Source organism: Rattus rattus, chromosome 1 (assembly GCF_011064425.1).
Source record: "Rattus rattus isolate New Zealand chromosome 1, Rrattus_CSIRO_v1, whole genome shotgun sequence".
Classification (NCBI taxonomy): domain Eukaryota; kingdom Metazoa; phylum Chordata; class Mammalia; order Rodentia; family Muridae; genus Rattus; species Rattus rattus.
In genome coordinates this window covers 17,332,417-17,360,260 of record NC_046154.1, presented here as the reverse complement: position 1 = coordinate 17,360,260, position 27,844 = coordinate 17,332,417, and the positions used below count along the sequence as shown (strand labels likewise).

Genomic DNA, 27,844 nt, shown 5'->3' with positions numbered 1-27,844 from the left:
TCACCGATTTCATCCCATCTGTTCTAGGATCCCTGGTTCATCCTATAGCATGCTAAGGCGTTCTCACCATAGTACCCAAATCTGGGATTATCAAACCTCACACACCCGAGGAGGAGCCAGGCAAGCCAATGCACCCATTGCAAGCAACCCCCTCATTTTAGTCACCCAAGGAAGACCAAGATTGGACCCAGGGCTTTTGTGCCTCTGTTTATTTTTTGGCCAGCTGGACTCACAGAAGACACATACTGAGACAGCCACATCCCTCTCTTCTCCCAGTATGTGGAGAGGCTTAACTGTCCCTCTAAGTCCTGCCTTGATGGCACCCAGGGTGGCACTTCCTGGGCCTCTACTACGGGATGGCTGTATAGGCAGAAGGCTCTGGGCTAAGTCAGCCTGGGGTCTCCTCTGCACAGAGCCCCCAGGCAAGCTGATGGAGGAACCCCTTCAGATGGTGGGACCCCCAGGGTCAATCCTGTCTTAGGAAAGGCGTTCTCCCCTGGGAATCCAGCCCCCCAATCATTCACTTCAGAGAAACTCCAAGAGGATTTGGACAACCAGATTCCCAGACATCGGATGATGGGAAGCCTGGGAAGCTAAGGGACATCTGTCATTGCAAAAGCATCTAGAGGTCCCCATTGTGTGACAGGTCCCCACCGTGTGATAGCCCAGGCTGGCTTGCAGTAAAGGCCGGTCCTGCCAGGAGCTTGCAGTGGACATGATGGACACACTTTGACCTGAATGAACCCTGGGGTGCTTCCTGGGAGGGGTAGACTCCCTCTAGTCGAGTAGTGAGGGTGTGAAATAGTCTGACTTTACAACCATCCCCTGCAGGGCAGGAGGCAATGGCCAAAACAACCCCGCCAACCCCCACCGCCCCAGGCCTTCCACCACAGGAAGCACAGGCCAAGGTCAATGCTTCTAGATACCCAAGCGGATTTTTCCCCACAAAGAGGAGTTTTGGAGTTTGCGGGGGTGGGGGGGATGAATGGTATTTAAAGTTATCCCCATGGATCATCTCGACCCGCAGGAGAGTCTGGTTGACATGGGATCCTTCTTTGGGGGTACCAAGAGGATTCATGTCTGGGAACTGAATGGGCAGCAGGCGGATGTGGACATTTCAAGAGAAAAGGCTTCTGAGAAGCTTGGGTCATTCAGTCTAGAAACTGGGAGTCTCTGGGTGCTCTGGGGTCTGTCGCAGTCTCCACCTGCCGGGCGGACGCCCTATCCTGGGGGACGGATGGGGGATGGGTGGCGGGCGGCTCAGGGCACCATGTGCCACCACTTGAAGGCAAACGGCTCCCGGCGCACGTTGGTGCCACAGTGAACCTCCCCGTGCAGCATGTGGTACGGTGTGAAGTCATCAATGAAGGTGCAGTGCAGACCCAGCGGCTCCAGCAGGGAGCGCACCTTCTCCTCCAGGCAGCAGCGGCCATTGATGATGGGCCCAAAGGGCTTGGGGATGCCCAGGTGCTTGCCCAGTACCAGCATGTTCACCTGCGGGAAGGTGGGGGCCCCGATCAGAGGCGGGAACTCAGCATTACCTTCCCTCCCTGGCAGCCCCAGGAGAATCTGGGATTATCTCCAGGCAGCCTTAAATATGTCTGCTTGCTCATTCCTGTGTGGTGATAGGAAACCTGGCTGGGAGAGTCAGTGAATCGGACACCAGCAGAGGGATCTGCACAGCCAAGGCCTGTGACTTCCCCAGCCATTGCCCTCATCACTGGCGGACTGTGCTGGCGGCCATGTTTGTGCAGCAGAAGCCCCAACCTCCTAGGCTACCTCTGATTGGACCAAATTAAACAGCTGTCCAAGATGAACCAATCAGATTCTCTCTCCCAGGAAGTTAGAGTTGGCATGGGGGAGTCTCGGTCTTTGTCTATGCAGGGCCTGCATCTCATGGCCATGGTCACTGTGGTCGTTTGAATGAGCCTCATATATGTGAAAGCTTGGTCCCCAGCTGGTGGAACTGTTTGGGAAGGAGTAAGGAGGTGTGGCCTTGTTGGAGGAGGTGTGTCACTAGGGTAAGCTTTGAGCTTTCAAAAAGCCCACACCATTCCCAGTCAACTCTATCTGCCTCCCACTGGTGGATCAGAAGTCGTCTCAGCTACTGCTCCAGCGCCATGCCTGCCTTCCTGCTGCCGTGCTCCCAGTCCTAGAGGTCATGAATTCACTCTCTTAAGCTGTAAGCCCTCATTAAATGTTTTCTTCTATACGATTGTCTCAGTCATGGTGCTTTGTCACAGCAGTAGAAAAGTCACTAAGGCATTTGTGTCTGTTTGCAGCATTTGTGTCTGTTTGTCTGCAGAACAGCAAAGGAGAGAGTGCAGCAGAGAGGTAAAACAAACACAGGAAGGGACATGGACAGAAACGAGAGAGCTCCAGGCCATGCTAAAACGCTTGCTACAGCTGTCCCCACCCTCAGATGTCACAGTGTCCTTCTCAAACCTCCATCTGGCTGGGCCAGCTTGGGTAGGCCTCTGTTTCTAGCCCACACAAGAACCTCAACCCTTGCACAAACTTCCGGGAGCACGTGGGTTAATTACAAGGCTGCCCCAAGCATGTTAGGAAGGAAGGGGGTCAGAGAGAAGCTTTGCAAGCTGGGGCAAAAAGCCAGAGAAGGAAGGAAGGAAGGGAGGGCCGGGTCAGGGTTAGGTTGGTGGATACAGGCTCGGAGGATGGTGAGTGGAAGGACAGTTGGTGGCCAGGGAGGCAGAGGTGAAGCTAGAATTTCATCAAAGGCACCTCTTCTATGCAGCCCTCTGGGATTTCTGCCCCTATCTCGGGTTGGCTGCACTTTGTCCTGTCTGTGAGCTGACCCCTTATCCCTTCACCATACAGAGTAGTTAGTTGGAGCATGTCCTCAGAGACACGAGGAAAGGGTCCCCTCACTGGGGAGCAGGGACCATTCTTAATGATCTCTGTTCCCTACGGGACATCTGCATCTGTGTGGGGTGATGGGCAGCCAAGAACTGGGAGGACAGAAGCAGGCAGACCCCCCTCAACTCCTGGGTGATGCCACGTATCCTGCACACACGATCTTGGGCAACTTTACTTCATGCCACAGATATCAAATGTGTCCCTTCTTCCACGGGCAGCCACAGGAAGCCACAATGTCAGCCTGGGCACCCTGGGACCCTGGTTCTCCTTACAGCCACTGGTCACCACAATTCCATCCATGATGGAAGTCAGATGTCTTCCCCCAGAAGTGAGACTCAGAGTCTAGCCGAGGAAGCCCACGTCTTGGGGTCTGGTCTGTTGCTGTGTACCGTAATGCTAAATTTTGTACCTGAAGGTCTAAGCCTACAATGAATTCTCACAGTTACCAGCTTCTGTTGTGCAAACCTTGTTCCTTAATTGACAACTATTGGATAAATAAAAATGGCTACAGCCAATCGCTGGAGGTGGGTGGGTTTTGAGTTAGCAGGGGAGAAGAGAGAAAAAGGTAGGGGGAAGAGAAGACGCCATGGGTAAGGGGTCCTGACGCCTGACCATGAGGGCTGGCCATTGGAGTAAAGGGGGCCCATGGGGTTGGGGATTTGGCCCAGGGGTAGGGCGCTTGCCAAGGAAGAAAAAGGCCCGGGGTTCGGTCCCCACCTCCAAAAAAAAAAAACCAAAAAAAAAAAAAAAAAAAGAGTGGCCCAGGCGGAACATGGGAAGTCATATCTCGGTGTAACTGACATAATCTCACAGAATAGGGAAGCAGACGCAATAGCTTAAAGGGTAGGTATCTGCCCAGCTCTACTGCTGTCTAAGGCATATTATAAATATCCATGTTTTGCGTCTTTTATCTGGGAACTAAAATCTCTAAGGTGGAATAGAAATCTCCTATTCAGATTAAATAGTTACCACGACACCCAGGTGCCAGGCGGGGAACTCACCAGGTCTGGGAAGAACGCCACCGCCTTCCTCTTCTCCGACTTGAAGAGCTGTGGGATGTCAATGATGTCGCTCTCCCCAAGACCTAGCTCCCGCTTCAGCACCTCACGGTTCCAGTCAATACAGCTCTGCAGACGGGCAAGGGGCCAAACTGGAGAGACCCTGCCGGTGTGGCTGAGGCTCAAGGGCCCGCCATCAACTATACAACCCCTCCTGCCTAGATCCCATCCTCCATGCCCTGCTCTTACTGGCTAACACCGAGCTAACCCTAGAACAAGCCACCCTAGACCCCGACTTAGGGGAGACCCATCATTCAATACATGGTTTAAGATTCTCCTGTCCAATGTGTGTGTGCAGTACCCAGGCTGGCCAGAAGAGGGCATCGGATTCCCAGGCCAAAGGTTAAATCATCATTTGGACTTCCCTGCGTTCTTCAGTTCTGTGACCACCCTATACTGAGCAGTCCGGGCCGCAAGCCTTGCTGTTATTTCGAGATCTACTTCCTTTCCCTCCACACTCAACAGTGCTATCCCAGTCTGTCCCCATCTGCCTCTTCCTTGCCACCTCCCCCTGGAAGGCTGCCCTCTGGCCTGCTGGGATTCAGTGCCTTTACCCACTGATCTGTGCGTTCCTTCCCCCTAACCCCCCATCTGTGTCTCCACACCCCAACCACAGGGGCACAACAGGCCATACTCTTATGTCTAGCTCGATACTCATAGCCCCGGAGGCTCACAGTCCTGCGTGCTCACAGCCCTGGGTGCTCACGGCCCTGGATGCTCACAGAGCAGGCTGACTCTTATTTCTTAGATGCCCAGGCTGCACATCCTTAGTTCTCCCAGGTTAAAGGAGGGTCTGGGCCTGTTTCAATCTGACTGACCTTGCGTGAACTGTGGGTCCCAGATGTCTGCCCTGGCCCTGACTCCAGCTCCATCCACATCTCCCTCCCATCCACAGCCCCACGGCCTTCGTACCTGTGCAAACTTATTAAAGTTGATAAGGCTCTGGTTGGAAAGAACCTGATTGATGGAGATGGTCTGGACCCGCCTGTCACCTGTAAAAGAGATGGCACTCACCCCAGGACCAGGGTTTATGGGTTCACTAGGCAGTGAACCAACCAGTCCCAGCAGGTCCTAGGAATCCAATACCAACAGGTTTTGGCCTGCTTTTTAGGAGACTTCAGGCCTGGTCTTCCCGCCTGCCTAGTGGAGACCACAGACACAGGGCTGGCTAGAAAGGGGATGTAGGAGCCAAAGGCTTCCAGTCCTCCCGGTTGCCAGCTAACCAAACTCAGATCGGGAAGCCAGAAGAAAGCACCATGGGTCTCCTGACTCTGCTGCACTCTGCAAGGGACTGCAAGCGACATCTGACTGACACGGGGGCTCAGAGAGGTCAGGTGACTTACCCAAGGTCACACAGCTGTGGTTCTCAACCATCCTGACGCTGCGACCCTTTAATACCTTCCCTCATGTTGTGGTGACCCCACCCCCAACCATAAAAATTATTTCGTTGCTGCTTCATAACTGTACTTTCAATACAGAACAAAGTGTTACTTATGAATTGTAATTCAAATATCCAATATGCAGGATAGCAACCTGTGGGTGTCACGACCTTCCTTTAACCTGGAAGAAGTAAAAGTGTGAACTTTGTGTCTCTGAGGGCCACGTGGGGCCTACAAGAGCTCCTTTGACCTATACACAGAGCTGTAGGTTCCATGTTCCCACCTAGAGGCAGCCACTCTCATCACAAACCCGCTCCGTGACATCTTCTGTGAGGCCCTAGGGCCAGCACTTTCTCTCTCCAAGCCTCAACTGACGGCAGATCCCCCCACTCAACCCCTTCCCCAGAGGTCTGTCAGGACCATCAGGATAAAGCCCGTCATACCCCAACCCTGGGGCCTGACACTCCTATGCTCTCGATAGCATCCTGGTGTGTCTGCAAGTGGGGGCGTGTGATTGCTGCATGTGGTGACACTGGCAGTCCCTCTATGACCTTTCCTGGCCAGGCAGGTTGGACTAATGCTGGTCCCACCGTTGCACACTTAAAAAAAGTGTGGACTGTTGTCTATGTGCAGGCGAAGGCGGGCACAAGATAAGACGAGGGCTGTGATTGGGCAATGAAAGGGTTAGAGTTTTGGAGAGAGGAGAGGGAGAGGAGAAAGAGGAGAAAGAACCAAGATGGAGGAGGAGAAGGACAATCCAGACCTGTGTGGTCTTAAAGGGCCACACGTAGTTATGAATATTTCATAAGGGATGGAGTTTTCTAGGACAAGCGTCTGATCTAGGTGGGCGGTTTATATCATTATCAATTGGTTGTGAGTTTACTGTGCAGACGTTTCTGTGGAATGAGAATTTAAGATATCAATGATCGATAAACTATACGCTTATTGGGTTTTGATTTTAACGGGTTACTGGGAGCTGTGACTCCAACCACAGGGCGTGGACACTGGGAAAGTGGGCAGTGTAGGATGACATCTTTATGCAGCAGGGCAGGTCCAGGATAAGGCGAAGCCAATCACTGGATGAGGAGGAAGCGTAGGAGGGGGAAAAGTCCAGGAAGGAGAGAGCAGACAAAAAAGGGATCAAGAGGGAGCCTATGGAGGATGGTTCAGATGTGGGTGAACTAGATCGATTTTATCTCGTCTAGGTGGGCGGTTTATATCGTTATCAATGAGCAGTCAATTTACTGTGAGGATGAATTGTGGGTTGAGAAATTAACATGTAGACCTAATTGCTAAATTACAAGTTTCTGGAACTTTGATTTACTGGGCTAAAGAACTCAGTGTGTGAAAGAAATGGCTGAGAGGCAGTTGGAGAGTGCGGATTTGGTTCTGTTGCCGGTGCAGAGTGAGAACATGCAGGGACCCCAGGATGAGGTGTGAGGGGTGTGTGTGTGTGTGTGTGTGTGTGTGTGTGTGTGTGTGTGAACGCCCGCACCAGGCGTGGTAACTACCAAGTGTGGAGAGGGCAGCTAAAAGGGAGACAGCCGGGAGAGGGGGCTTGGGGACCACATGGCAGAGCAGCAGCGGAGTGAGCGAATCTGGCTCTCGGGAACTGATAGAAAACGTTCCTTTCTAAATGTTACCACAACAGCAGAGGGTGGCAGAGACCCCTCCCCTCTTCCCAGGGAGACGGAGGGCAGTGATGGAGATTCTGGGGTTCGTAAATCCGCTAGACTTCATTTAAAAACTGACCTAGGCTTCGAACATAGCCACCAAAGGACATTAAACCTGTGCTCCGGGACCTTCTGAGCAGAGACCTAATGGGACATCCCTGGGCACGCCTGGCCCTCACCTTCTCCATATCCTCTGCCCTGCACCTGCCATAGCCCTGCCCCCACCACAGTCAGAGGTCACCAGAGATGGAGGGCGCCAGGTCAGAAGTCATCGTGCGTTCAATTCAGGAGAGAGATTCCGCACAATTTGGGAGGGGCTCGGCATCTTTACTCACCAATGACCCCCTCGAAAAGGAGGGACCGGCCATGGCCCCACTTCTGCTTTTCCTGGAATAGCCTGAAGCAGGCACCAGGGCTGGCCAGGAGGAGCCGGAAGCCCTGTGTGTGGAGAGCAGGCACAGCTGAGCTCATAGACTTACAGGCCTACCAGCCCCAGCTTAGCCCTGATCCCAAACTCTAGAGGCCGCCAAGACACATCTAGAAGTCCTTACCTTCCCATCTGGTGCGGGGACGAAGCTCAGAAATTCATCCACGTGGCCCACAGCCAGCCAGTCCACAAACAGCTCCACCAGAGGTTGCACCTTCTGGGCATGGAGGAAGTCTCGGACCACCTGGGTAACTCTGCGGCCTCTCGACCTGGGCCGGGGTTAGGGAAAGACACCAAACTAAACACACACTCCAGAAGAAACAGAATGGCCACACAGCAGCTCTCTCCACAGCATCTGACTCCAGAATACACTCCTGGGCACAGTAGCTCAGACCTAGCACTCCAGCATTTGGGAGGCTGAGGCAGGAGGGTTGCAAATTCAAGGCCAGCCCACGATATATAGTGAATTCTAGGCCAGCCTGAGTTACATAGTAGGACTTTAATCTCAAAACAGCACATTATTTCATAAACAAGAAAGATAGGTAGTGTATTTTAATAATCCACTCAGGGTGGGTTCCAATTGACCCACTTAGCACAGGCTAGTTATGGTGAGTAACGACCACCTCAGAACCACTCATTCTCCATGACATGACCGCCTCTTGCCTTGGGTCTCACATAGCTGAGTAGCTACACCTCTCTTGCTGCAGCCTCAGTTTCCCAGGATGTCCATGGAAAGATTGCCCCAGCAGGTCTCATGACCCTGGTACTTTCTGTTCACGCATTTGCAACCTACGCGTCTTTGGCCTTCTGGCAAAGAATCAATAGCTCAATCCCAGTGTTCTCTCTCAAGCTCCACTCCGGATCCTTCTACCATTGGATCTTGTCTTCTGGTGGTTTTGTTGACTTGATTATAAATATTACTCTCCACCATCAGTTGGTGTCACATGCAGAACACCCCACCTCTGTTTGGATGTGTGCACACGTACATGTGTGCATATATGTGTGCATGTATGTATGCACATGTGCACACATGTGTATGCATGCATGTGTGTAGGTGTGTATGCATGTGTGTGTGCATGTGTGCATGCATGTATGCATGCATGTGTGAATGTGTAGGCATGTATGTGTGTATATTCATGTGTGTGCGCATGTGTGTATGTGTGTGCATGCATGTGTATGCACATGTACAAGCATATGCATGTGTGTATGTGCAAGTGTGTGCATGTGTGTGTGTGTGCGTGCATGTGCATGCATGTATGTGTATGTGTATGGGTGTGTGTACACATCAAGGCTACAGTCATCTCAATTTACAGTTTAGTCAATCCCTCTCCTGCTCTCAGAAAAAGACCGAACAGTAGTCATTTCCACCACTAAGTGGAACAAGCTTCCACTTAGATGTTATTTTCCTCTCTTCTCTCAGCTGATACCTCTCTTATCTACCGTATGTCTGTTTCATAATCAGGACTTCAGTCTAGCCAGAATGTTCCGAGTGTGACTCAGCCTCTCTGGCTGAACTTAACAACATAACAACATGTTAGGTCCCTGTCTGCTCCCGCCTGCTTCTGACTTCCCAGGGGAAGCATAGGCAGTCTGGAGAGCGGTCCATCCCGTGAAGGACTTCCCTGCTTCCATCCCGCCACCACCATTAGTGCCCCAAGCCTCTCACCCAGGCAGGTTGCCCCCGATGAGGATCCTCCCCAATGGATACTCCTTCCCATTGGCCACCACGGGCGGGCTAACCTCCAGGTTGCCAAAGGAGTCCAGACCGCTCACAGAACTGTCTGGAGGTTCTCGAGTCACGTAGCCAAAATCTAGACCCTGGTGGGGGAAACTGAGTCAGGCAGGGGCAGAGTACCGGGAAGAGCCTGAAATCACGTGATGGGCCCTCCTGTCAAGTTCAGGCCAAGGGGTCCAGGGTCTGGTTGGGTGCAGGGGGAACCTCTAGGCCTCAGTCTTCAAATTCTGGGCAGTGGTGGCCTCCCTGTCCTGCTGTCTCCCTGTGTCTCTCAGAAAGAATTCAGTTACCACGAGGGCCAGTGGGTACCTGATATGATCATGTGACCAATTGGGGAGTTAGCCCAGCCCTTGTGGAGCTGAAGGAGTCTCCCCTCCTCACTCAGGGGAGTTCGTTTATTCTGTCTATTCTAAAAGGCAGCAGAGCACTACAGGCTCCTTCCCACAAGCAAGCCGTCGCAGTGACAATGACAGGCTTTATAAATGCCTGGGAAGCTATTTCTGCAGTCGAGGAAGTAAGAGCTCTGAGGGAACGTAAGTCTGACACACAGCCTGTGAGTGACAGCCAGACGCTCTGACACCAAAGCCCTCAGGCCCTGCCCCCGCTTCCCCCTCCACCACCCCCCCCGCCCGCTCCCACTGATCAGCAAATAAAAACACACCACAGTACGCCGCCGTCACATTTGAAGCATAAATCAATGCATATTTTAGCATATGTCTATCCTGTATAAAGTGTGGGATAGACTTACAGCAAAAGACCATCCCTTACCTCTTTACAATCATCACTGGCTGTCTCATCCACTATAGAACAAGTGCTCCTCCCCGCACACCTGGCTGTCCCTGGGATAAGTGTTCCCCGTCCCCAGGGCCGGACTCACCAGGATCCTTTTGTAAGGGAAACCCTGCAGCTCCCCATTCCTCGGAGAATCAAAGACCACAGGCAAAGTCTTGTGTGGCGCCTGCGTGTACCCCAGCTCCATCTCATCCTGCCGATGGGGAGGGAGACCGTATCTGTAGACAGCCGGCAGCGCCCCCAAGAGTTGGGTACTGGGCTCTCAGGGAGGGCAGCTCTTAGTGGCAGGGTATTCTCTGCCCTTGGCGGTGGGGGAGCCAGCAAAGAGAAGGGACTGGGGGCTTGGTTGCCTATGAGAGTCATAGGAGTAGAAGAGAACACAGTTTGGGGTGTGGCTGTGCTGGAGGGGGTTCGGGGTGGCCACAGCAATGCAGTGTGGCTGGGGCTCAGTATGCAGGCCACCCGCTGAGCAGGCACCACTCCTGTGGCCTCCATACTTGGTCATGAAGGGAGCGGGGCTGAGGGACCTGAAGCAGGGCTGTGTCCTCACAGTTCATAAGAAACAATGGCCCAGAGTGTGTAACGTCACAGCAGGAGAGCAGCCTGCTGTGTGCCAGGCCCCAGCTCCCCGTGAACACGGACTCCATTGGTGTCCCCGACTCATCCATAGAAGACACCATTATCATCATGGGAAACATGAGACCAGAGAGGGACAGAGGAGACTGTTTCTTCAAGGGCACACAGCCTGTCAGTGGCAAGAACCTAAACTCTAGCTGTGTCTGGCCAGGATCCCTCCCAGAGTCACCTCACGGGGCCAAACCTAACCTCTCACGGCTCGAGTCTAGCTGAACTACAAAGTCCGGAGGAGCTTGGTGTTCAAGGCCTTCCCCTCGGTGTTTGTCCCTTCCCAGAACCACTGCCCTGACCCGGGAGCAAAGGAGGCTCTATCTCCTGCCTCCTACCTCTGGGCCTCTGCAGGACCCAGCCCACCTGATGCTTGGCACTTCCAAGTGCCAGCTCTGCCTCTGTCAGCATAGTGGCCTGGGTGTTCATTCCATGAGCTCATCAGCAAACACCCAGGGGTGACTGAGGCCAGAGAGGAGTCAGTAATGCCATACAGGGCCCCGGGGGAGGGGGATGGGACGGGAGGAGTCCTGGGAGAGAGCAGGGAATATTCCCAGAATTCCCTGTGGGATCTAATCCAGCTCACACAGAGGCCCCTTTCCTAGCCTCTCCGTCCTGGGCCTTTTCCTTAGAGGATCCTCCCCTTGGGGTTTCTTCCAGAAATCTCAAACCTTGGAGCCCATCCCCCCTCCCATCCATTTCCCTTGCACAAACAGTAAGGCCTCCTCCAGTCCCTCTGACATCCATCTGGTACCCCTTTACACCTTTCGGGACCGTCTTATACCTTCCGGGACCTCCTTAAACCCTGGGCTCAAGGGATTTGTAAACAGTCATTCTCCATAGTGGGTCTTCCCCGACCCATGCTATTGATACGTTGGACCAGGTTGTTCCCTGTAGGTCTAACCTTGGTACTGAAGATTTAGCAACACTATTGGGCCACCCTATGTGACAACCATAATATCTCCAGATGCTACTTAATGTTCCTTTGTGGGACAAACTGCCTCTTAGCTCGGCTGCTGCATGCTGGGAGCGTGTGGCTTTTTGCGTCTCACCCAGCGTCCTGCCTGCTTGAGAAACTTTGGAATGAAGACTCTGAGTCTGGAGACAGGGATCCCCGGGGCCTCCTGGGTATTTCCTTGCAGGGTGGTATCCCAGAGGGGCTGCTGGTTACCTGGATCCATCGGTCATTGCGGTTCTCTGCCTGAGGACAGATGGTGAGTTTGCAGCCTGCCTTCCTGGCCAGCTCCTCCACAGCTTCCACAAAGCAGGTGTTATTCCTCACCCTGCGAGTGACCGGGGAGGACGGAGGGACTCAGAGCCAGGGCCCCGGAATGGAAGTGACTCTAAAGGTCGAGCTCCACCCAGACTTACTGGCACACGTACACCTCCAGGGGTGGCAGGGTGCTGGGCGTCATGATCCAGGGTGCCACTCGGAACACCACTGTGTCCGTGAAGATCGGGGTCTCGGAGTAGTCCTTTGCAGGAAGACCAAGATAAAGAGTGCTGGACTCAGGAGGAGTCCGGTGGCGGCAGGAGAGTTCTGGATCTCTGAACCCTCTCTAGGGTCCTTAAGAAATACCCTGAGGGTTGGGGATTTAGCTCAGGGGTAGAGCGCTTGCCTAGCAAGCGCAAGGCCCTGGGTTCGGTCCCCAGCTCCGAAAAAAAGAAAAAAGAAAAAAAAAAAAAAAAAAAGAAATACCCTGGTTTGGGCTGTGGATGTAGTAGTACATCTGGTAGAGTGCTTGCCTAGCATTCGAAAAGTCCCGGGTTCAATCCCCACCACTGCATAAAAATGGCAGCCTTATAATCCTAACAGTCAAGAGGTGCAGATAGGAGGATTAGGAGTTCAAGGCCATCCTTGGTTATGGAGTGAGATAAGACCAACCAGGGTTACAAATGACCCTGTCTCAGAAAAGGTCCCTTGGCTTTTCTCAAGGATGGAGATGCCCACTAGGGTCATGTGGGAGTGTGAGGCCCTTATCTCTAGCCATGCCCACATCTGTCATTTGTGTCACCCTCTGCCTGGCCAACCTTACCTCATTGGAGTCATCCAGCAGGGTGATATGGAAGGAGAGGAGCCCTGGGAAGCCTGCATCAGGGAAGGAGAGGCCCTCCACATAGAAGCGCTCCTCATAGCCCTTCAGGCGGGGTACCTCATAGGATATCCGGTCCGGGCCCAGAACACACCTATAGGCTTCGCAGGAATCCTCGGGGCCTATGGGAAGAAGAGTGATCATGGTTGTGATTCTTGGGTTGCCCAGAGACTGTGAAGGGGTCAGCAGAGTTGAGCATCCTCACCCAGGGGCAAGGCAAGCATCCCCTTCCTCTCCGACCCCCAGCCAAGAAGCAAAGAAGGCACATGCCTGTGGGGATGATGGGGACAGGCACTCCTTCCTAAGAGGCAAGGTAATGTTTGCCCTAGCCCAGCATGCTGCTTCTACAAGAATATGCAGACAGGCGCTGGAGAGGCAGTTTTGGCGGCCAAGAGCTAAGAGCGCTTGCTGTTCTCGGCCCCCTGTGCCCATGTTAGAAGGCTCACGACCACCTAATTCTAGCTCCAGTGGATATGATGCTCTCTCCTGGCCTCCCTGAACACCGGCACACACGTGCAACACCCACACCCTCATGCACATAAAATAGAAACAAACCTGGAAAACTATGAGTGAAAATTCATTAAGAATGAAGGAACTCGGGGTTGGGGATTTAGCTCAGTGGTAGAGCGCTTGCCTAGGAAGCGCAAGGCCCTGGGTTTGGTCCCCAGTTCCAAAAAAAAAAAAAGAATCAAAAAATGAAGGAACTCTGGCCAGCCTGTGTGGCGAACATGGGAGCCAGGCCTTGCCCTCCTCCCTCTGCCTTGCTAAAAACCAGAGACTACATTCTTTTTTTTTCTTTTCTTTTTTTTGGAGCTGGGGATCGAACCTAGGGCCTTGCGCTTGCAGAGACTACATTCTTTTTTTTTTTTTTTTTTTTTTTTGGTTCTTTTTTTTTCGAGCTGGGGAAGGGCCAGCCCTAGGCAAGCAACTGAGCTAAATCTCTTCCCCAGCCACCAACGTCTCTTCCCTAATGTGGCCACTTCCTCCTCCTGAGGCCGACTACCAAGGTCCATCCACTGAAGTCTTGAACTCCAGCAGCCAAGAGCTCCCTCTGGTTAACCCTAATTGATACACCCATTTAAAATTAAACACCTCATTCTACAATGTGGTTTCCTTTGTACCATTGCAAACCACCATTTGCCTATGGGCGACATCTGTCACCTAGAGAGGCAGTTCTTTGTCCCTTGGGGACAAACACCCCTTAACCCTGTCCCTGTTCCCTTAGCCTTCTTCCTCTCCCTCTACCTTCTGTGTTTGTTTCTTATTCCCTGACTTTTGTCCCCTGAGGCAAAGAAATCTCCTATTGTGCTGAGAACTTGGTCTTGGGGGTCCTGACCTGATCCATTTCCTTTCAAAGAAGCCCCACTTCAACCGTGTGGCGGCACACGTCCTTAATCCCAGCACTTGGAAGCAGAGGCAAGTGGATCCCTGAGTTCAAGGCCAGCCTGGTCTACAGGCACCAAAGTTACACAAAAAACCCCTGTCTGGGGGCAGGGAGAAAGAAAAAAAGAAATCCTGTTGCAGGGATGGGGTGGACAAGCCCATTCTACCAGCTACAGGGATGATGATGGCTCAGTCAATAAAGTGCTTGATAGGTAAGCACGAGGGGCCATCCGAGATCTGTGTCCAGAAGTCTTGTTTAAAAAGCTGGTGAAGGAGCTGGGTATGGGGGTACACGCCTCTAATCCCAACACTTGAGAAGCAGAGGCAGGCAGATCTCTGTGAGTTCCAGGCCAGCCTGGTCTACCAAGAGAGTTCCAGGACAGCCAGGGCTACGCAGAGAAACTCATCTTGAAAAACAGCTGGTGAGGGACTCCGTCTCAGACAAGACAATGACACCTGAGACTATGTGCTGGGCCCCACGCTCCATGCACACTCGCATGCACACATGCACGCACCCTTCCCCCATCTCCAACTGCTCTGATACCAAGGGTATCCTCGGATCCAGAGCTGAGATGCACATCTGCCCGCAGCAGGGAGGCAGAAGAGGTCCCTGGTTGGGCGCTGCTCGGCAAGCACTCACCACAGACGTGGAAGACCCGTGCCCGCTCCGCATCACAGCTGGAGGTGTGGAGGATAAGCCTGTGGTCATCAAAGAGAGATTCAGGGCCCTGGGTCCGTAGGACCATGACGGACATATCTTCCAGATCTGCGAAGGCAGACAGGGGCTGTTGATTGACAGCTGTTCCACAAGGGCACCTGAGGATCCCAGCCTCAGCTCATGGAGACACTAGGATCCACTGGTGTGAACAACAGTGTCGCGTGTATACATGTGACACTACCCTGCCTGTGTCTTCTTTGCAGCCCAGGTATCCTCATCCTGGAGAAGCCCACCTGGTCATCTCGCTGGGCAAGCCACGCCCCCTTCCATCTCCAGGGGATTCTCACTTTAGAAGGGGGCTTCAGTGAGCATTATGCAGGGACTGGCTCAAACGCAAGTTATAGATCCAGTGGGGAAGGGTCTGAATTTGGGGTTTGCAGCCGACAGACTTGATGTGCAATTTGGGGAACTCTCCTGACCTGTAAGTCTCCTCTCTAAACTGGGGTGACAACACTCGTCCCCTTGGATGATTAAAGAAAGATCTCAGGGAAGGGCCTTGCACACAGTAGGTTCTCAAACAACACTAGCAGCCTCTTTCTCTCCAGCAGGAAGAGAATTCTGGGTGACCCCAGAAGGAAAGAGTACCACTAGGACCAAGGACTGTGGAGAGGCAGCCGCCAGCCGGAGCTGGGTTCTGAGGAATCCCATGATAAACTCTACCTGTCCCTGGCCCCACTTCAATGCCCCAGCTGGGGGTTGGGACTCCTGTGGGGTAACCGAGGAGGGACCCTGGGTACCCAAAGACTGGGCTGCCCCAGCACACTCACCTTGCAGGCAGCGCACACATTGGTCACAGTTATCTTGGGCATCAGAGCTGACCTCATCCCGATCACAGTTCACCAGCAAGATGGCTCCGTACCCATCAGGTCCCCACATCCACTGCCTCTGTCAGTGAGAAAATACAGCTGTCAACAGGGCTCCAGCAGACCCAGGGCAAGCCTCTGACTCAGGACTTCCTGGCCAGCCTCCTCAGCCTTCACCACATCCCAGGAGGAATCCACCTTCACTGAAACATTAACGGCACCTCAAAGCTTACACCATCAAATCCAAACCACAAGGCTGGCTGTTATGCCTGGCTGGGAGGTGCCTCCCTGGCCATGACCCTCTTTCTTTATGGGTAACTTCTTGGCTCCTCCCTCATCCCGCCTGCCCAAGTCCTTTTCCAGCCAATGGAATCCCTCCATCCCTCACCCTTCCCAACACAGCTCAGTCATTCCTTTCAGGAAGTCCTCCTTCCTTCCAGTCACCTTGGCCTCTTTTAAACCCACAATTCAACAGCCCTACCAAGACTGCGTAGAAGACAGTTAATGGTGTCTTGTACAGTGGGCTGCTCTTTCTGCCCAGATGTGCGCCTCGCATTGATTACCTGTGAGACAAATCTGCTCACTGCCTGTGTTTATCAATAAAGTTTTATCAGAACAGTCTCATGATCAGTTTCTGCTTCAATTGGCGGCTTCAATGAAATATAGGTCACAAGGCCTAAAACACTTACAACCTGGCTTTATTTATTTATTTATTTATTTATTTAATTATTTATTTATTTAAAGACAGGGTTTCTCTATGTATCCTTGGCTGTCTTGGAACTCCCTCTACAGACCAGGCTGGCCTCAAACTCAGAGATCCACCTGCCTCAGCTTCCTAAGTACTGGGATTAAAGGCATTTGCCACCATGATCCAGTAAATGGATCTGTCTGTCTGTCTGTCTATTTAAAGTTTCACAACCCTTGACCTAGTTTATAAACCTAGAACTTTCTCCTCATCAACCAAGGATAGCCCAGGGCTGGGAACCCATGTTGTGACTATGCTTGCTGATGATGACCCCCCCGGCCATGCCTGGTCCCTGTCTGGCTACCCTGACCTCGCATCAACTGGGAGAAAGGAGGACAATCTTAATGGCCTTGCCCCTCTGACCTGGAGGACAAGAGCTCACACCTGCTGCCTACCTTATCCACGAAGCTCCTGTCCTGCCGGTCAGCACAGTTCATGTCACAGTCCAGGGTGATGTCTGTTGGGGAGGCAGCAGCAGGTGAGTCCCCATGACAGACCATGGATAACATCCACCTCAGTCAGCTGGGCCAGCCAGAGGTTAAGACCTTGGAGTCTCCCATTCTCGGGCAAGGGAGAAGGTCTTTTTTTTTTTTTTTTTTTTTCCTTTTTGGTGGAGGGGAGGGTCCAAGCAAAAATGGACCACAGGCTGCCCCTGCAGGAAGCTCTCCTTGATGGCTATCAGTTCCGAAGCCCCAAAGCCTTTGCTGCGTGGGACACAGAAGGCACTTAACCCAGGTGACTAGGGACAGTCTCTATCGACAGGATGCTCCGTGGGGGATGCTCTCAGCTCCTCGGGAGGAAGCAGCGAGCTTGGATTTTGGTGTCAGAAGGACACAGTGTGAAGATGGGCTCAGCCACCTCGCCGTACAGCCTGGGAGACGCTGCCTTGGCGTCTACTCTCCGACCGACCCTGCTGCTCAGCCTTTCTCACTGGAAACCAGAGGACTCTTAGAATGCTGGCCCGGCCTATGAAATGGGTACTTCTTAAAGGACAGACAGACAGACAGACAGACTTTATCCACCTACCATTGTGACAGGAATGGTAGAATCTTACCAATATACCACAGAAAAGAACAGGTACCGAGGGGATTCTAACCACAGAAAAACCAACAGACTCCATGCTTGGCTACACGTGTGACAAGCCACAGGGAACATTAAAGGAAACCCAGTGTCAGCGTGGTGGCCTACATCCCGGACTCAGTGGTTGCTGCTTGTTTGTAATTATTCATTTGATGTACACAGTTGGGTGCGTGTAGTGATTTTTGTTTTTAAGACAGGGTCTCCCTCTGTAACCCTGGCTGGCCTGGAACTCACAGAGGTCCTCCTGCCTCTGCCTCCCAGTGGTGGGATTAAGGGCGTGTGCCACCACACGTGGCCTTCAACTTTTACGGCAGAGTCTCTCGCTGAATCTGGAGCTCAAAGATTCAGCTAGCCTGGCAAGCCAGCAAGACTCCAGGGTCCTCCTGCTTCCTCCTCACAGCTCTGGGATTATAGGCACAGGCTACCATGCTCTGGTCTGATCTGGGAGCTGGGGATTCGAACTTGGGTCCTCTCGCTTGTTTAGCAAGCACCTTACCCACTGAACCATCTCCCCAGGCCTTTCAATCCTTATGCTTGAATTTTCTAATGTGCACTTCTTTTTTCCAATTAAAACTTTTTTTTGGGGATTTGGCTCAGTGGTAGTTTTTTTTTGGTCCCAGAAAAAAAAAAAGAATAGAAAAGGGGGGGAGGGGTTGTGCTTGTGTGTTGGTTTGTTGTGTGTCTGTGTGTGTGTGTGTGTGTGTGTGTGTGTGTGTGTGTGTGTGTGTGTGTGTGTGTGTGTATCCTTGCAAAAGCTAGGAGGGTAGTCTACTGCACACCCAGCTCCCAACTGCTTCTTTTACAATGTTCAGTTCATCTCCAGCCCTCCCAGGACTCCCTGGCCACACCCTCGGCCCTGCTCTACTTACCCACACAGGTGAGGTAGAGTACTGCATAGGCCAGGGGCAAATGCTCGTGGCTGGAGTGGTAGGCTATTTGAACCTGCAGAGAGATACTCAGTGTCACATGTGGACAGGCCCATGGAACCTGGCAGGCAGGGACAGGACCCTCAGCAACCTCTGTCCCTGTGCCAGCGCCCCTTTAAGCTTCTCAGGGTCACTTATTCCCATACCTGGGCACATCTGTAAGTGGGTGCCATTTGTCCTGGACCCATGGGGATCTGGATTCTAGTCCTACCCACAACTACCTGGACTTGAGCTCAACATCTCTTAGCCAAGGTCCTGTGCCTGTCTGAGCTACCTCGCTTTGCTTCTGATCAGAACTGGAGACCCGCACGCCCCTCCTCACCCCCATTTTGCAGGTAAGGAAACCCAAGAGTCCTGCATTTGGCTGTCCTGAGTTTGCCACTCACTGCTCACAGAAGCGCACTGCCTGTGAGCCCCACAGCTGACTTGGTCCCAGATCCCACACCTGTGATCGTAGCTATCCTGAGTCAGGTTCTGACCTTCTCTGGGCCTCAATTCCTTCAACCATAAAGTGGCGGATAATAATGGTTGCTACCCCGTAGGATGTGTTACAGAAGGTGGGTTAAAGAAGCAGAGCATTGTGGGCTTCACTGCTGTTGGCCCAGCTCAGCTCCCAGCCACCATTAAGGGTGAGGACGGAGGTGGCAACATTGGGAAGTTGGTGGAGGTGGTTTAATCACTGACTCTTTGATCTGCTCCTCGGACCGGCTAAATCCTTTCTCAGCCTCAGTTTCTTCTTCTGAACAATGGGTTTATTGAGCTCAGGACAGAAGCCAGATTCAGAAGGGAGATGGAAGGAATGAGTGGGCGAGTGGGGGAATCAGATCCTGATGTGTAGGAATTCTTCTGTTCCTTGGCTGGGTGAGCTCCCTGACAGTTACTTGGTGCCCCTCCCCTATGGAGGGGGTCTGCCAATAATAGATGGGCTACCCAGGGCATAAAAATGGTCAGTGCTTCTTAAAGGGCTAGTTCCCCAAAACATTGTCTTTGATACTAGAATATCTTCCTCGTGACAGGTCCTGGTCCCCATCAGCCCTTCAAGGGAATGCTACCAGAAACCATTCAAAGGCCACCTATGTCTTGCTTTAAATCTCTCCTAGCTTTTAAATGGGGACAGGAAGAGGGTGGGTAGAAGAGAAGTGAGACCCATCAGGGAGGTATCAGCTCCCAGATGTCAGTTTCCCCCTCCGTCCCTGCTCTCTCCTCCACTCAGAGCAGCAAGAACCTTGTAGCCAAGCCCTTCCTTGCAGATGTGGAAACTGAGGCCCAATACAGCAGGACTATGCTAACTCCTCTCCTCACGGGAGCTGGTCAAAAAGAAGGCACTCAGGGTCCATCCCCACCCACCCTGGGAAGAGGACTGGGATGACCCCATCCTTCAGATTGACACACCGAGGTCTGAGGACATACAGCCAGGACCTGTGAGTTGGAGAATTGGGGTTCACACCCAGTAGTCTGGCCCTCGGGTGAGTGCTCCCCCACGGAGGTGTGGCCTTCTGGAGGAAGATGGGAAGCAGGACCTGGGATGAACTCACGTGACTGTCATTGAGGTCGTTGCTAGGAGAGTTCATGACCACGATGATCTCCAGCCCCTTGTTGAAGCACCACCGCCGGGTGTCAGCTCGCTCTCGGTTCCTCTCCATGCTGGGAGACACGTAGATGTCCACTCCCGGTGTCCCATAGACCTCAAACATGTCCGTGCCCTCAGGAACCGACCTGAGAAGAGCAGGGAGCAGGAGCAATGTGAGGGACTTACTCAGACACGTGAGCTCAAGCCGCAAGCTCTCCTCCAGAAACCCTTCCCTGACTATCCAGCAGCTCACGGCAAGCTCTGGGAAGACGGAGGTCGGGCACCACCCAAACCCGTGCGCACTCTCACACCTAAGTGCTGAGATTCCAATGTCCCATCACCATCCGGCTCATTTGGCGCTGGTGAACACACACACACACACACACACACACACACACACACACACACACACACCCCAGAGAAAGACTCAGAGAGGTGGAAGAAAAGGCAGGCATAGGCTGGGCACTGTGGTGCATACCTTTAATTCCAGCACTTGGGAAGCAGAGACAGGTGGATCTCTATGAGTCTACATAGAGTTTCAGGACAGCTATAGCTACATAGTGAGACTCTGTCTTCAAACACAACAAATGGCAGGAAGGAAGGAAGGAAGGAAGGAAGGAAGGAAGGAAGGAAAGAAGGGAGGAAGGAAGGAAAGAAGGAAGGAAGGAAGGAAAGAAGGAAGGAAGGAAAGAAGGAAGGAAGAAAGAAAGGAAAGAAGGGAGGAAGGAAGGAAGGTAGGAAGGAAGAAATGAAGAAGGAAAGAAGAAAGGAAGGTAAAAAAGGAAGGAAGGAAAGAAGGAAGAAAGGAAGAAGGAAAGAAGCGAGGAAGGAAGGAAAGAAAGAAGAAAGGAAGAAAGGAAGAAGGAAAGAAAAAGGAAGGAAAGAAGGGAGGAAGGAAGGAAAGAAGGAAGGAAGGAAAGAAGGAAGGAAGGAAAGAAGGAAGGAAGGAAGGAAAGTAGGAAGGAAGAAAGGAAGAAGGAAAGAAGAAAGGAAGGTAAAAAAGGAAGGAAGGAACGAAGGAGAGACTGAAGGAAATAAGGAAGGAAGAAATGGAGGAAGGGAAGAAGGATAGTCGAAAGGAAGGAAAGACAGGCATGAAAGCTTGAGCCACAGAGGAAGTGCTCTCTCTTGGACCCCAGGGAGAGGAAGTGCTCTCTCTTAGCCCCAGTAACCAGGAAGCTGGTCAGATTTCTATAATAGGCCCACCGCCAAGCTTTTCCCTGTCCTGTGACCACCACGAAAGGCAAGGGGCTTTGACATCTTCCTGGTGTGAAGTCCTTTGGCTCTGAGGCCCCACTCAGCTCCCCTGGGCTCTTCCCTAGGTCACCCTGTCAGTTTGCTGGGAGTCCCTAGGGTTGCTGGAGACAGCCTGACCAGGAAGAACACACAAAGGTGGTAGCTGTCACTGGGATCTACCCCACAGCCTGGGCAGAGTCCAGCGTTCAGTGGAGCCAGGGCTGGGGTCAGCAGTCGGGCAGCTATCAAGCCGGGTCCCACTTCTGCCAGGTGACCTTGACTAAATCACCTTGAGTGTGGGATAATGACATACACTTGGCCAGCCTCTTGGGAACCAGGAGGCTCGAGTGTGTTTATAGTCATGAGAAGCTTGGAACACTCCTTTCTAGCATAGGGAAGGTGCTATTAAGGAGAATTATGGTGCAGGCTGCAGGCGCATGGAGACAGCTCTGACAGCAGCCTGGGCGGGTGGCTGAGATGCGTCTGAGGAAAAGGGCTTTCATGCTGGAGCCTCGGGAGTTCAATGCTAGACTTTGATGGCTTGATTCCTGTCTTATCCCTGTGACGGAGGAAGCCGGCAATAGCTCTTGGGTGGGGAGAGAGGGGGCGTGGCAGGGTGATTGACAAACCTGGGTTCTCTGCAGTCAGGAAGCCTGGGTTCAAGTCCCAGCCCACCACTCACACCTGGAGGGCAGCCAGAGCCTCCCTAGCCTGGCAGTCTATCCAGCTGGCATGGTGGAGTTGGAAGGAGAGGGTGTGTTAGTCTCCTGCTGGGGAAACTGAGGCATCCAGACCGCCACCCAGGGCCGATGCCCCAGCATGGAAGCTGTGTGTTAAGATGGCCAAGGTGGCCATTGGAAAGAGAACTGGATCTGGAAGAGAGAACTGGAAGACAGCAGATCCCTGCTTCCTGGAATTTAGGAATTGGCACCCTATTCCTATTTCCTGGAAGTTACAAGTCCTTAAACCTCTCCTTTGCAACACTGTTCCTTAAGCCAGGCCACCATGACTAACAGCGAAGCAAACCCCACATCCTAGCTTCTAGACGGCTCTCCGCCACGCTCCTAGGCTGGCTGAGGTTGTCCCCAGACCTCCCCGATAGCTTGAGTGTACAGCGGGCAGCGGACGTGCTAAGATGACCAACGTCATGGGACCCAGGGGATATTTTTTGGGACACTGAATATCTAGAGCTAAAACCTAGGCAGGGGCTGGTGAGACGCCTCAGGAGGTAAATGCACTTTCTGCCAACGTTGATCAGCTGGGTTTGATCCCCAGGGCTACAGGGTTAAAAGAGAGGGAGAACTGACTCCTGAAACTTGTCCTCTGACCTCCATGTGCATCCTGTTACACACTGCCCACAAATAAGTGGTGGTGGTGATGATGGTGGTGGTGGTGGTGATGATGGTGATGATATACTGGACAGTCCATTTATCCTGTGGGTTGCCAGTCTCTGGAACCTTGTGGACCAAGCTCCCAGGGCCAGTGGCGCTGCAGGGGCCTGGCCATTGAGCCTTTTCAATGGCTACTGATGCCTTAGTCTTATGGCAAAAGGGCTGCTGAGAAATGCTGGCCCTGAGTCTCCGGCTGGGAGCACAAGGATGACTTGGGTGAGACTACCTGGACTTGGGACCCGTCAGCCAACTCTCTCTCTCAGTGCCCTTGTCCCTGCCCACCGTGAAGATGACACTGTGATTTTGGCAAATGAAGCTGCACCCCGGCGTGATGCACCCACTATCGTCTCACTTCAGGGAAACTGAGGCTCGGGGGTGACTTGTCCAAAGTCAAGCGGTAGCTAACTGGCAACTGCTGGTCTTGGGGCTTAGCCCTTCCTGTCCTCACTCCCGGGCAGAGCCAGCCTGGCGCCTCCCTTCTCCAGCTACAGTTGTGCACTCTAGAGGTTCTGGTAGTTGAAACAGAATAAGATAGCAGCCAGGTCCCCTCGGTGCTGGCTTGTGAGGATAGAAACCACCGTCAGAGCACAGGCTTTGAGAGGCAGTTTCCATGAACAAGGGCCCCAAGTGCCCAGCTTGGCTAACGGAACTAAGCTCAGGAAACTCTGGGCCCATCTGACCCCACATCCCACCTACCCTGCTCTGGCCTGGGACAGTGGTGGTAACACTAACATTTCTCCAAAGACAGTGGCCCTGAGACCTCTCACCCAGCCACTTCCATCGGTGGTCAGAGGAGCCGGCCCTGTTGGTCCAGGGAGCTCTGAGGCCTCAGCACAGGCTCCTTCTATGCTCGCCTCTTCTGGTGTCTTCTAGGAAACTAAGGCCCAGGGAAGAGGAGCCAATGGATAGCACAGACTTGGAGACACGTAGGACCCACACTCAAGGCACCTTAGGGCATCTCATGGGTGCCAGGAGCTATTTCCACCCTCCCCCACCCCAACTAGCAATGTTCAAACCCCTCAACTAATGAGCTGGGCCAGCTTTTTTCATTTGTTTTGAGGAGACCCAAGATGCAGTGTGTGTGTGTGTGTGTGTGTGTGTGTGTGTGTGTGTGTGTGTGTGTGTGTGTGTGTGTGTGTGTGCTGGTTTTGATACGCAGATTCTCAAATACACTGAGTAAGTGCTTTACCACTGCAAGACACCGCCAGCCATGCCCCACCTGAGATTTGGAGATGAGATAGCCTGGCCACCACACTCTCTCTCTCTCTCTCTCTCTCTCTCTCCTCTCCTCTCCTCCTCTCTCCCTCTCCCTCTCCCTCTCCCTCTCCCTCTCCCTCTCCCTCTCCTCTCTCTCCCTCCCCTCTCTTGGACAGGGTCTCAAGTAGCCCAGGGTAGCCTTTGAGTTTTTTTTTTTATGTAGCCAAGGATGACCCTGAACTTCTACTCCTTTTGCTTCTGTCTCCTACATGCCGAGTTCCAGTCACAGGCCAGCATATCTGGTTTTTACGGTACTAGGAATCACAGCCCTTCCCCACCCCCGGCCTTGCACCTGCTAAGGGAGTCGATTATCAACTGAGCCTCAGACCCAGCGGTTCTCCTAAATGCCTCAAAGGTGCAGCTGGGGTGGGGACACTGCAGGGAGGAGGGTGCCACTTCACAGTTAGCTGTGTTCGTAAGAGACACCTGACCTAGGGAAAAGCCTCCCTGGGGAAGCCTACACAGCTTCCTGTTGGTAGAGACCTCCCTGGTGGGTTTCCGTCATGGCTGCCCATCTTCTGGCTTTCCCAAGTGCAGCTTCTGGGCTTGCTCCAAGGTGACTGGGCTGGCTTGAGAGAGCATGTAGCCACCCTGTGACTACCGCCCCACTGCAGCCAGGCAGACCAGACCTGACTCTGGGCTCTCCCAGATGTCGACCTGAATATACATGGAGCCCTGAGCTTCCACCAGCCTCAGGGACCTTGGGAACCGGGTCCCCGTCACCATACGTCATGGGCTGTTTGGGTCTCAAGGCCTGGCTTCTATCTTAGCTCAGTTTCTGAACCTGGCTAAGTCCTTTCACCCACCAGGCCTCAGTTTCCCTACTCAGAAGAAGGGATGGGTGAGCCCCAGAAGCCACCACCGGGCCAGCCTGGGGACTGCTTTCCACTCTCATACATGACACATCACCCATCGTAAGGATGACAGCTGGGCCTGGCAGCCCCAGGGGACAGACACCTAGAAGTGAGTCACGTGCGAAGAGAATGTCTGAAGGCTGCTTTCAGTCTGCCTTCCTGTCTCACTGCAACCTGCGACTGTGGCCCTGGGTAAGCCCACTAACCCTTCCAGAACTTTCCCTCTTCCCAAGATGAACCAAACGATCATCTTCCTCTGCCTTCAAGGCTGATGCCTCAGCCCTGAGAACCGTCCTTCTCTCCCCCCATCCCTCCATCTCCTGGTCCTAGCCAACTGCTCCATGGCAGGGTTTGGGAACACTCGAGACTTTCCCCAGACTCGGGGCAGAGCCATAAAATAATGGAATGATACCGACGGTGACCAATCCCATGACAGAATGTCCTGTGCATGTCGGCCTTGGCTCTGCCCTCTGTATTCTACATACCCTCTCTCCCCTCCTCCCAGGGTCTCCTTGGAGAAAGAACCAAAGAGTTCAGACGGCCTCATGCCTCTCTACCAACTGGCTACGTGACCAGGTTAATTAGCCTCTCGGCATTGACCTATGAGATGGTGAGGACAGCCTACCCCCTTCCGCTACGGTAAGCTCGGGTATCTGGGTAAAGTACTTAGGACGACACAGGCCACCAAGAGCCTGGTGCTCAGGCGCATCACTTAGTAGAGCTCGAAGAAGAGAGTCCATGGGGAAAGCGCTTCCCAAGATGAGGCAGCCGGGAAGGGCCAGAGTCAGGGCTGAGCCGTCACCCAGCTTCTCCAGGTTCGTAGGCCAGGACTCGGCTCCAGGAAGAACAACTCTAAGATGTCCAGTCTTGCTCCCCGCTTCCATGACACAGGTTGTGGGCTGGAGAGATGGCTCAGCCATTAAAGGCAAGGCTCACAACCAAGACACAGGCCATCTCTGCAGCCTCACTGGACAGCCGCCTGAACTCCCTCCCCAGGTCTTCTACTTCTGAGAGTCCCCAGGGTGGCCATACACTAATGCTCAAAGAAGCCCATGATGGGTATGTGAGTAAACCCCACTCTATTTCCCAGGGAGATTGGCCATCCTGGTGTGTGAACATCCTCCTATAAGACACCAAAACCCTGCCACCACCCATGACTGCCCCATCCCCAGTTCTCTTGGTGAACCCCCACCACGGCCCTAGTCACTCATTACCCCCAACCAATTGCTTGCCTCCCACCCAGCCCATCCTCCACCCTTGAAGGCACCTCTGAGAGGATCAGGAGGAGGAGCTGGAGGAAGAGGAGGAGGAGAATGGGAGGGGGAGGAGGGAAGAAAGGGGAGAAGGAGGAGGAGGGGAAGGGGAGGAGGGAAGAAAGGGGAGAAGGAGGAGGAGGGGAAGGGGGAGGAGGGAAGAAAGGGGAGAAGGAGGAGGAGGGGAAGGGGGAGGAGGAGAAGGGGGAGGAGGAGGGGGAATAGGGGGAAGAGGAAGAAGGGGAAAGGGGGAGGAGGAGAAGGGGGAGGAGGAAGATCGAGAGGGGGAGGAGGAGGAGAAGGGGGAGGAAGAAGGGGGAATGGGGAAGAGGAAGAAGGGGAAAGGAGAGGAGGAGAAGGGGGAGGAGCTACCCCCAGCTCCCTGGACAGGTCAAACCAGAGACATATCTATCCAATGGGCACAAGGCAGCCGGGCAGTGAGTCACTCCCATGGGCACGCAGCCCTGGAGCAGGCTGTGGCGCCAGGCCGCATCCACCCCCCTTCCTGTCCTGCCCGCTTCTTTGGAAGCTACAGACTCCCCTCTGCATATCTCCCAGTCCACCAACCCTCGGCCAGGAGCCAGTCCTGGTGCGCAGTTCATCTCGGACTTGGTTATCTCCTGTGACCGGCAACTCACTCCCTGAGGAGGGTCGGTACCTCAGACCCTAACTGATTTCACTCCACTTTTGAAAAATTCTTACTTCTGGACTCGTGTACTGAAACTTTGGCCCCTGGGGCATACCTGACGACATCTGAGTTTTGGCTGACCCAGCAGAGGTGGGAGCACTATAGGCCCCGGCAAATGGAGACCAAAGATGACTCTCACAGTATTACAGTGAATGGCACAGTCCCACAAGGGCTGTTGGTGTCCCAGTGCTGAAGCCACATCCAAGAAGGGGGCAGGGAGGTCTGAGGGGTGACACCCAACCCCAGCATCCTTAGAATCTGTCCTCAGCTCAGACTCAGAGCTGGGACTCAAAAGCCTAAGAAACCAGCCTCGCTCCTACAAAACCCCTACCCAAACCACCCTGTGCTGTATGGGCTCAGCCTGGCACGCAGCAGCCACAGCCCACAGGTGACCAGACACCATGGATTCGAAGCCCTGGGGCTCCAGTGGCTGAACAGCTGGACAGGAAGCGCTTAGTAAGTCCACAGTGGGCTCAAAGCTCCGCTTAGCCTCCAGGTGACTGTGTGACCTGGGCTAATGGCTCACCCTCTCTGTGCCACCACTTGCACTTTGTGAATACCACCACCTGAGACGCTGTGAATGGCAGGGCTCTCGTTGGGGTGGAGTCTGAGAACTGTGACCAGCTCTGGGGACAGAGCTTGGCACCTTAAGGGCTACGTATGTGAGCAGATGCGGCCTTTTAAGAAATGATTCTCCTTGGGCTCCTAAGCCAAGGGATTGGAGGACAAGGGGACAGATACCTTCCTTTTCTTGTGGGCCGTAGACAGAGTGACCAGCCTCTCCTGAGGACCCTTAAACCGAGTAATGAGCCCATGGCCCCCAGAACCATCTAAGACCCTCTATATGGTAGGAGCTCAGTCCTGCCTGGATCCTCTGGTTCAAACACCCTGCTGGGAACCATCTAAGCCCTTCTATATGGTAGGAGCTCAGTCCTGCCTGGATCCCCTGGTTCAAACACCCTGCTGGGAACCAGGCTGATTGCAACAAGGACCCATACTTCCCACGGTGGGCAGAGGTTTCAAGGTTAAGACCCCAGGCACCCTTGGCCCAACCTGTGCCCTGGGGAACATCCATTTGCACAGCTCCTAGCAGGGGAGGCCCAGAGACTCAACACTAGGAACCCCAGACCCTCCAGAACCAACTCTTACCCATAAATGTCCACGATGGTCTCAACCCCTGCCACACACACAGCGCTGGTTGGGTGTTCCAGGGATACACGCACAATCCTCTGCAGAGACATGCCGGCCTAGGATGGGGGCTTTGGCCACCAAACCCAGCACT

General features: G+C 53.4%; 1 protein-coding gene across 1 annotated transcript; it reads right to left on the bottom strand.

Annotated features, from left to right (window-relative positions):
• Positions 1-200: 200 nt before the first annotated feature.
• On the bottom strand, positions 201-27,844 carry Padi3 (peptidyl arginine deiminase 3). Its single transcript, XM_032895266.1, has 16 exons — positions 27,712-27,844; positions 19,849-20,029; positions 18,257-18,329; positions 16,703-16,764; positions 15,527-15,644; positions 14,682-14,807; positions 12,602-12,780; positions 11,937-12,040; positions 11,737-11,848; positions 10,027-10,134; positions 9,081-9,232; positions 7,539-7,683; positions 7,323-7,425; positions 4,848-4,927; positions 3,879-4,004; positions 201-1,494 (listed from the first exon to the last, which is right to left on the bottom strand). Exons 1-16 carry the CDS (start codon positions 27,801-27,803, stop codon positions 1,261-1,263), a joined length of 1,995 nt encoding a protein of 664 aa, XP_032751157.1. The 5' UTR covers positions 27,804-27,844; the 3' UTR covers positions 201-1,260.

Bases quoted from the DNA above. Each gene is read 5' to 3' on its own strand.
- Padi3 (XM_032895266.1), bottom strand. From the start codon at position 27,803: ATGTCTCTGCAGAGGATTGTGCGTGTATCCCTGGAACACCCAACCAGC. The intron at 18,330-19,848 runs GTGAGTTCATCC...ATCTCTCTGCAG, and splicing joins ACGACCTCAATGACAGTCAC to GTTCAAATAGCCTACCACTC. The intron at 7,426-7,538 runs GTAAGGACTTCT...CTCCACACACAG, and splicing joins TCCCCGCACCAGATGGGAAG to GGCTTCCGGCTCCTCCTGGC.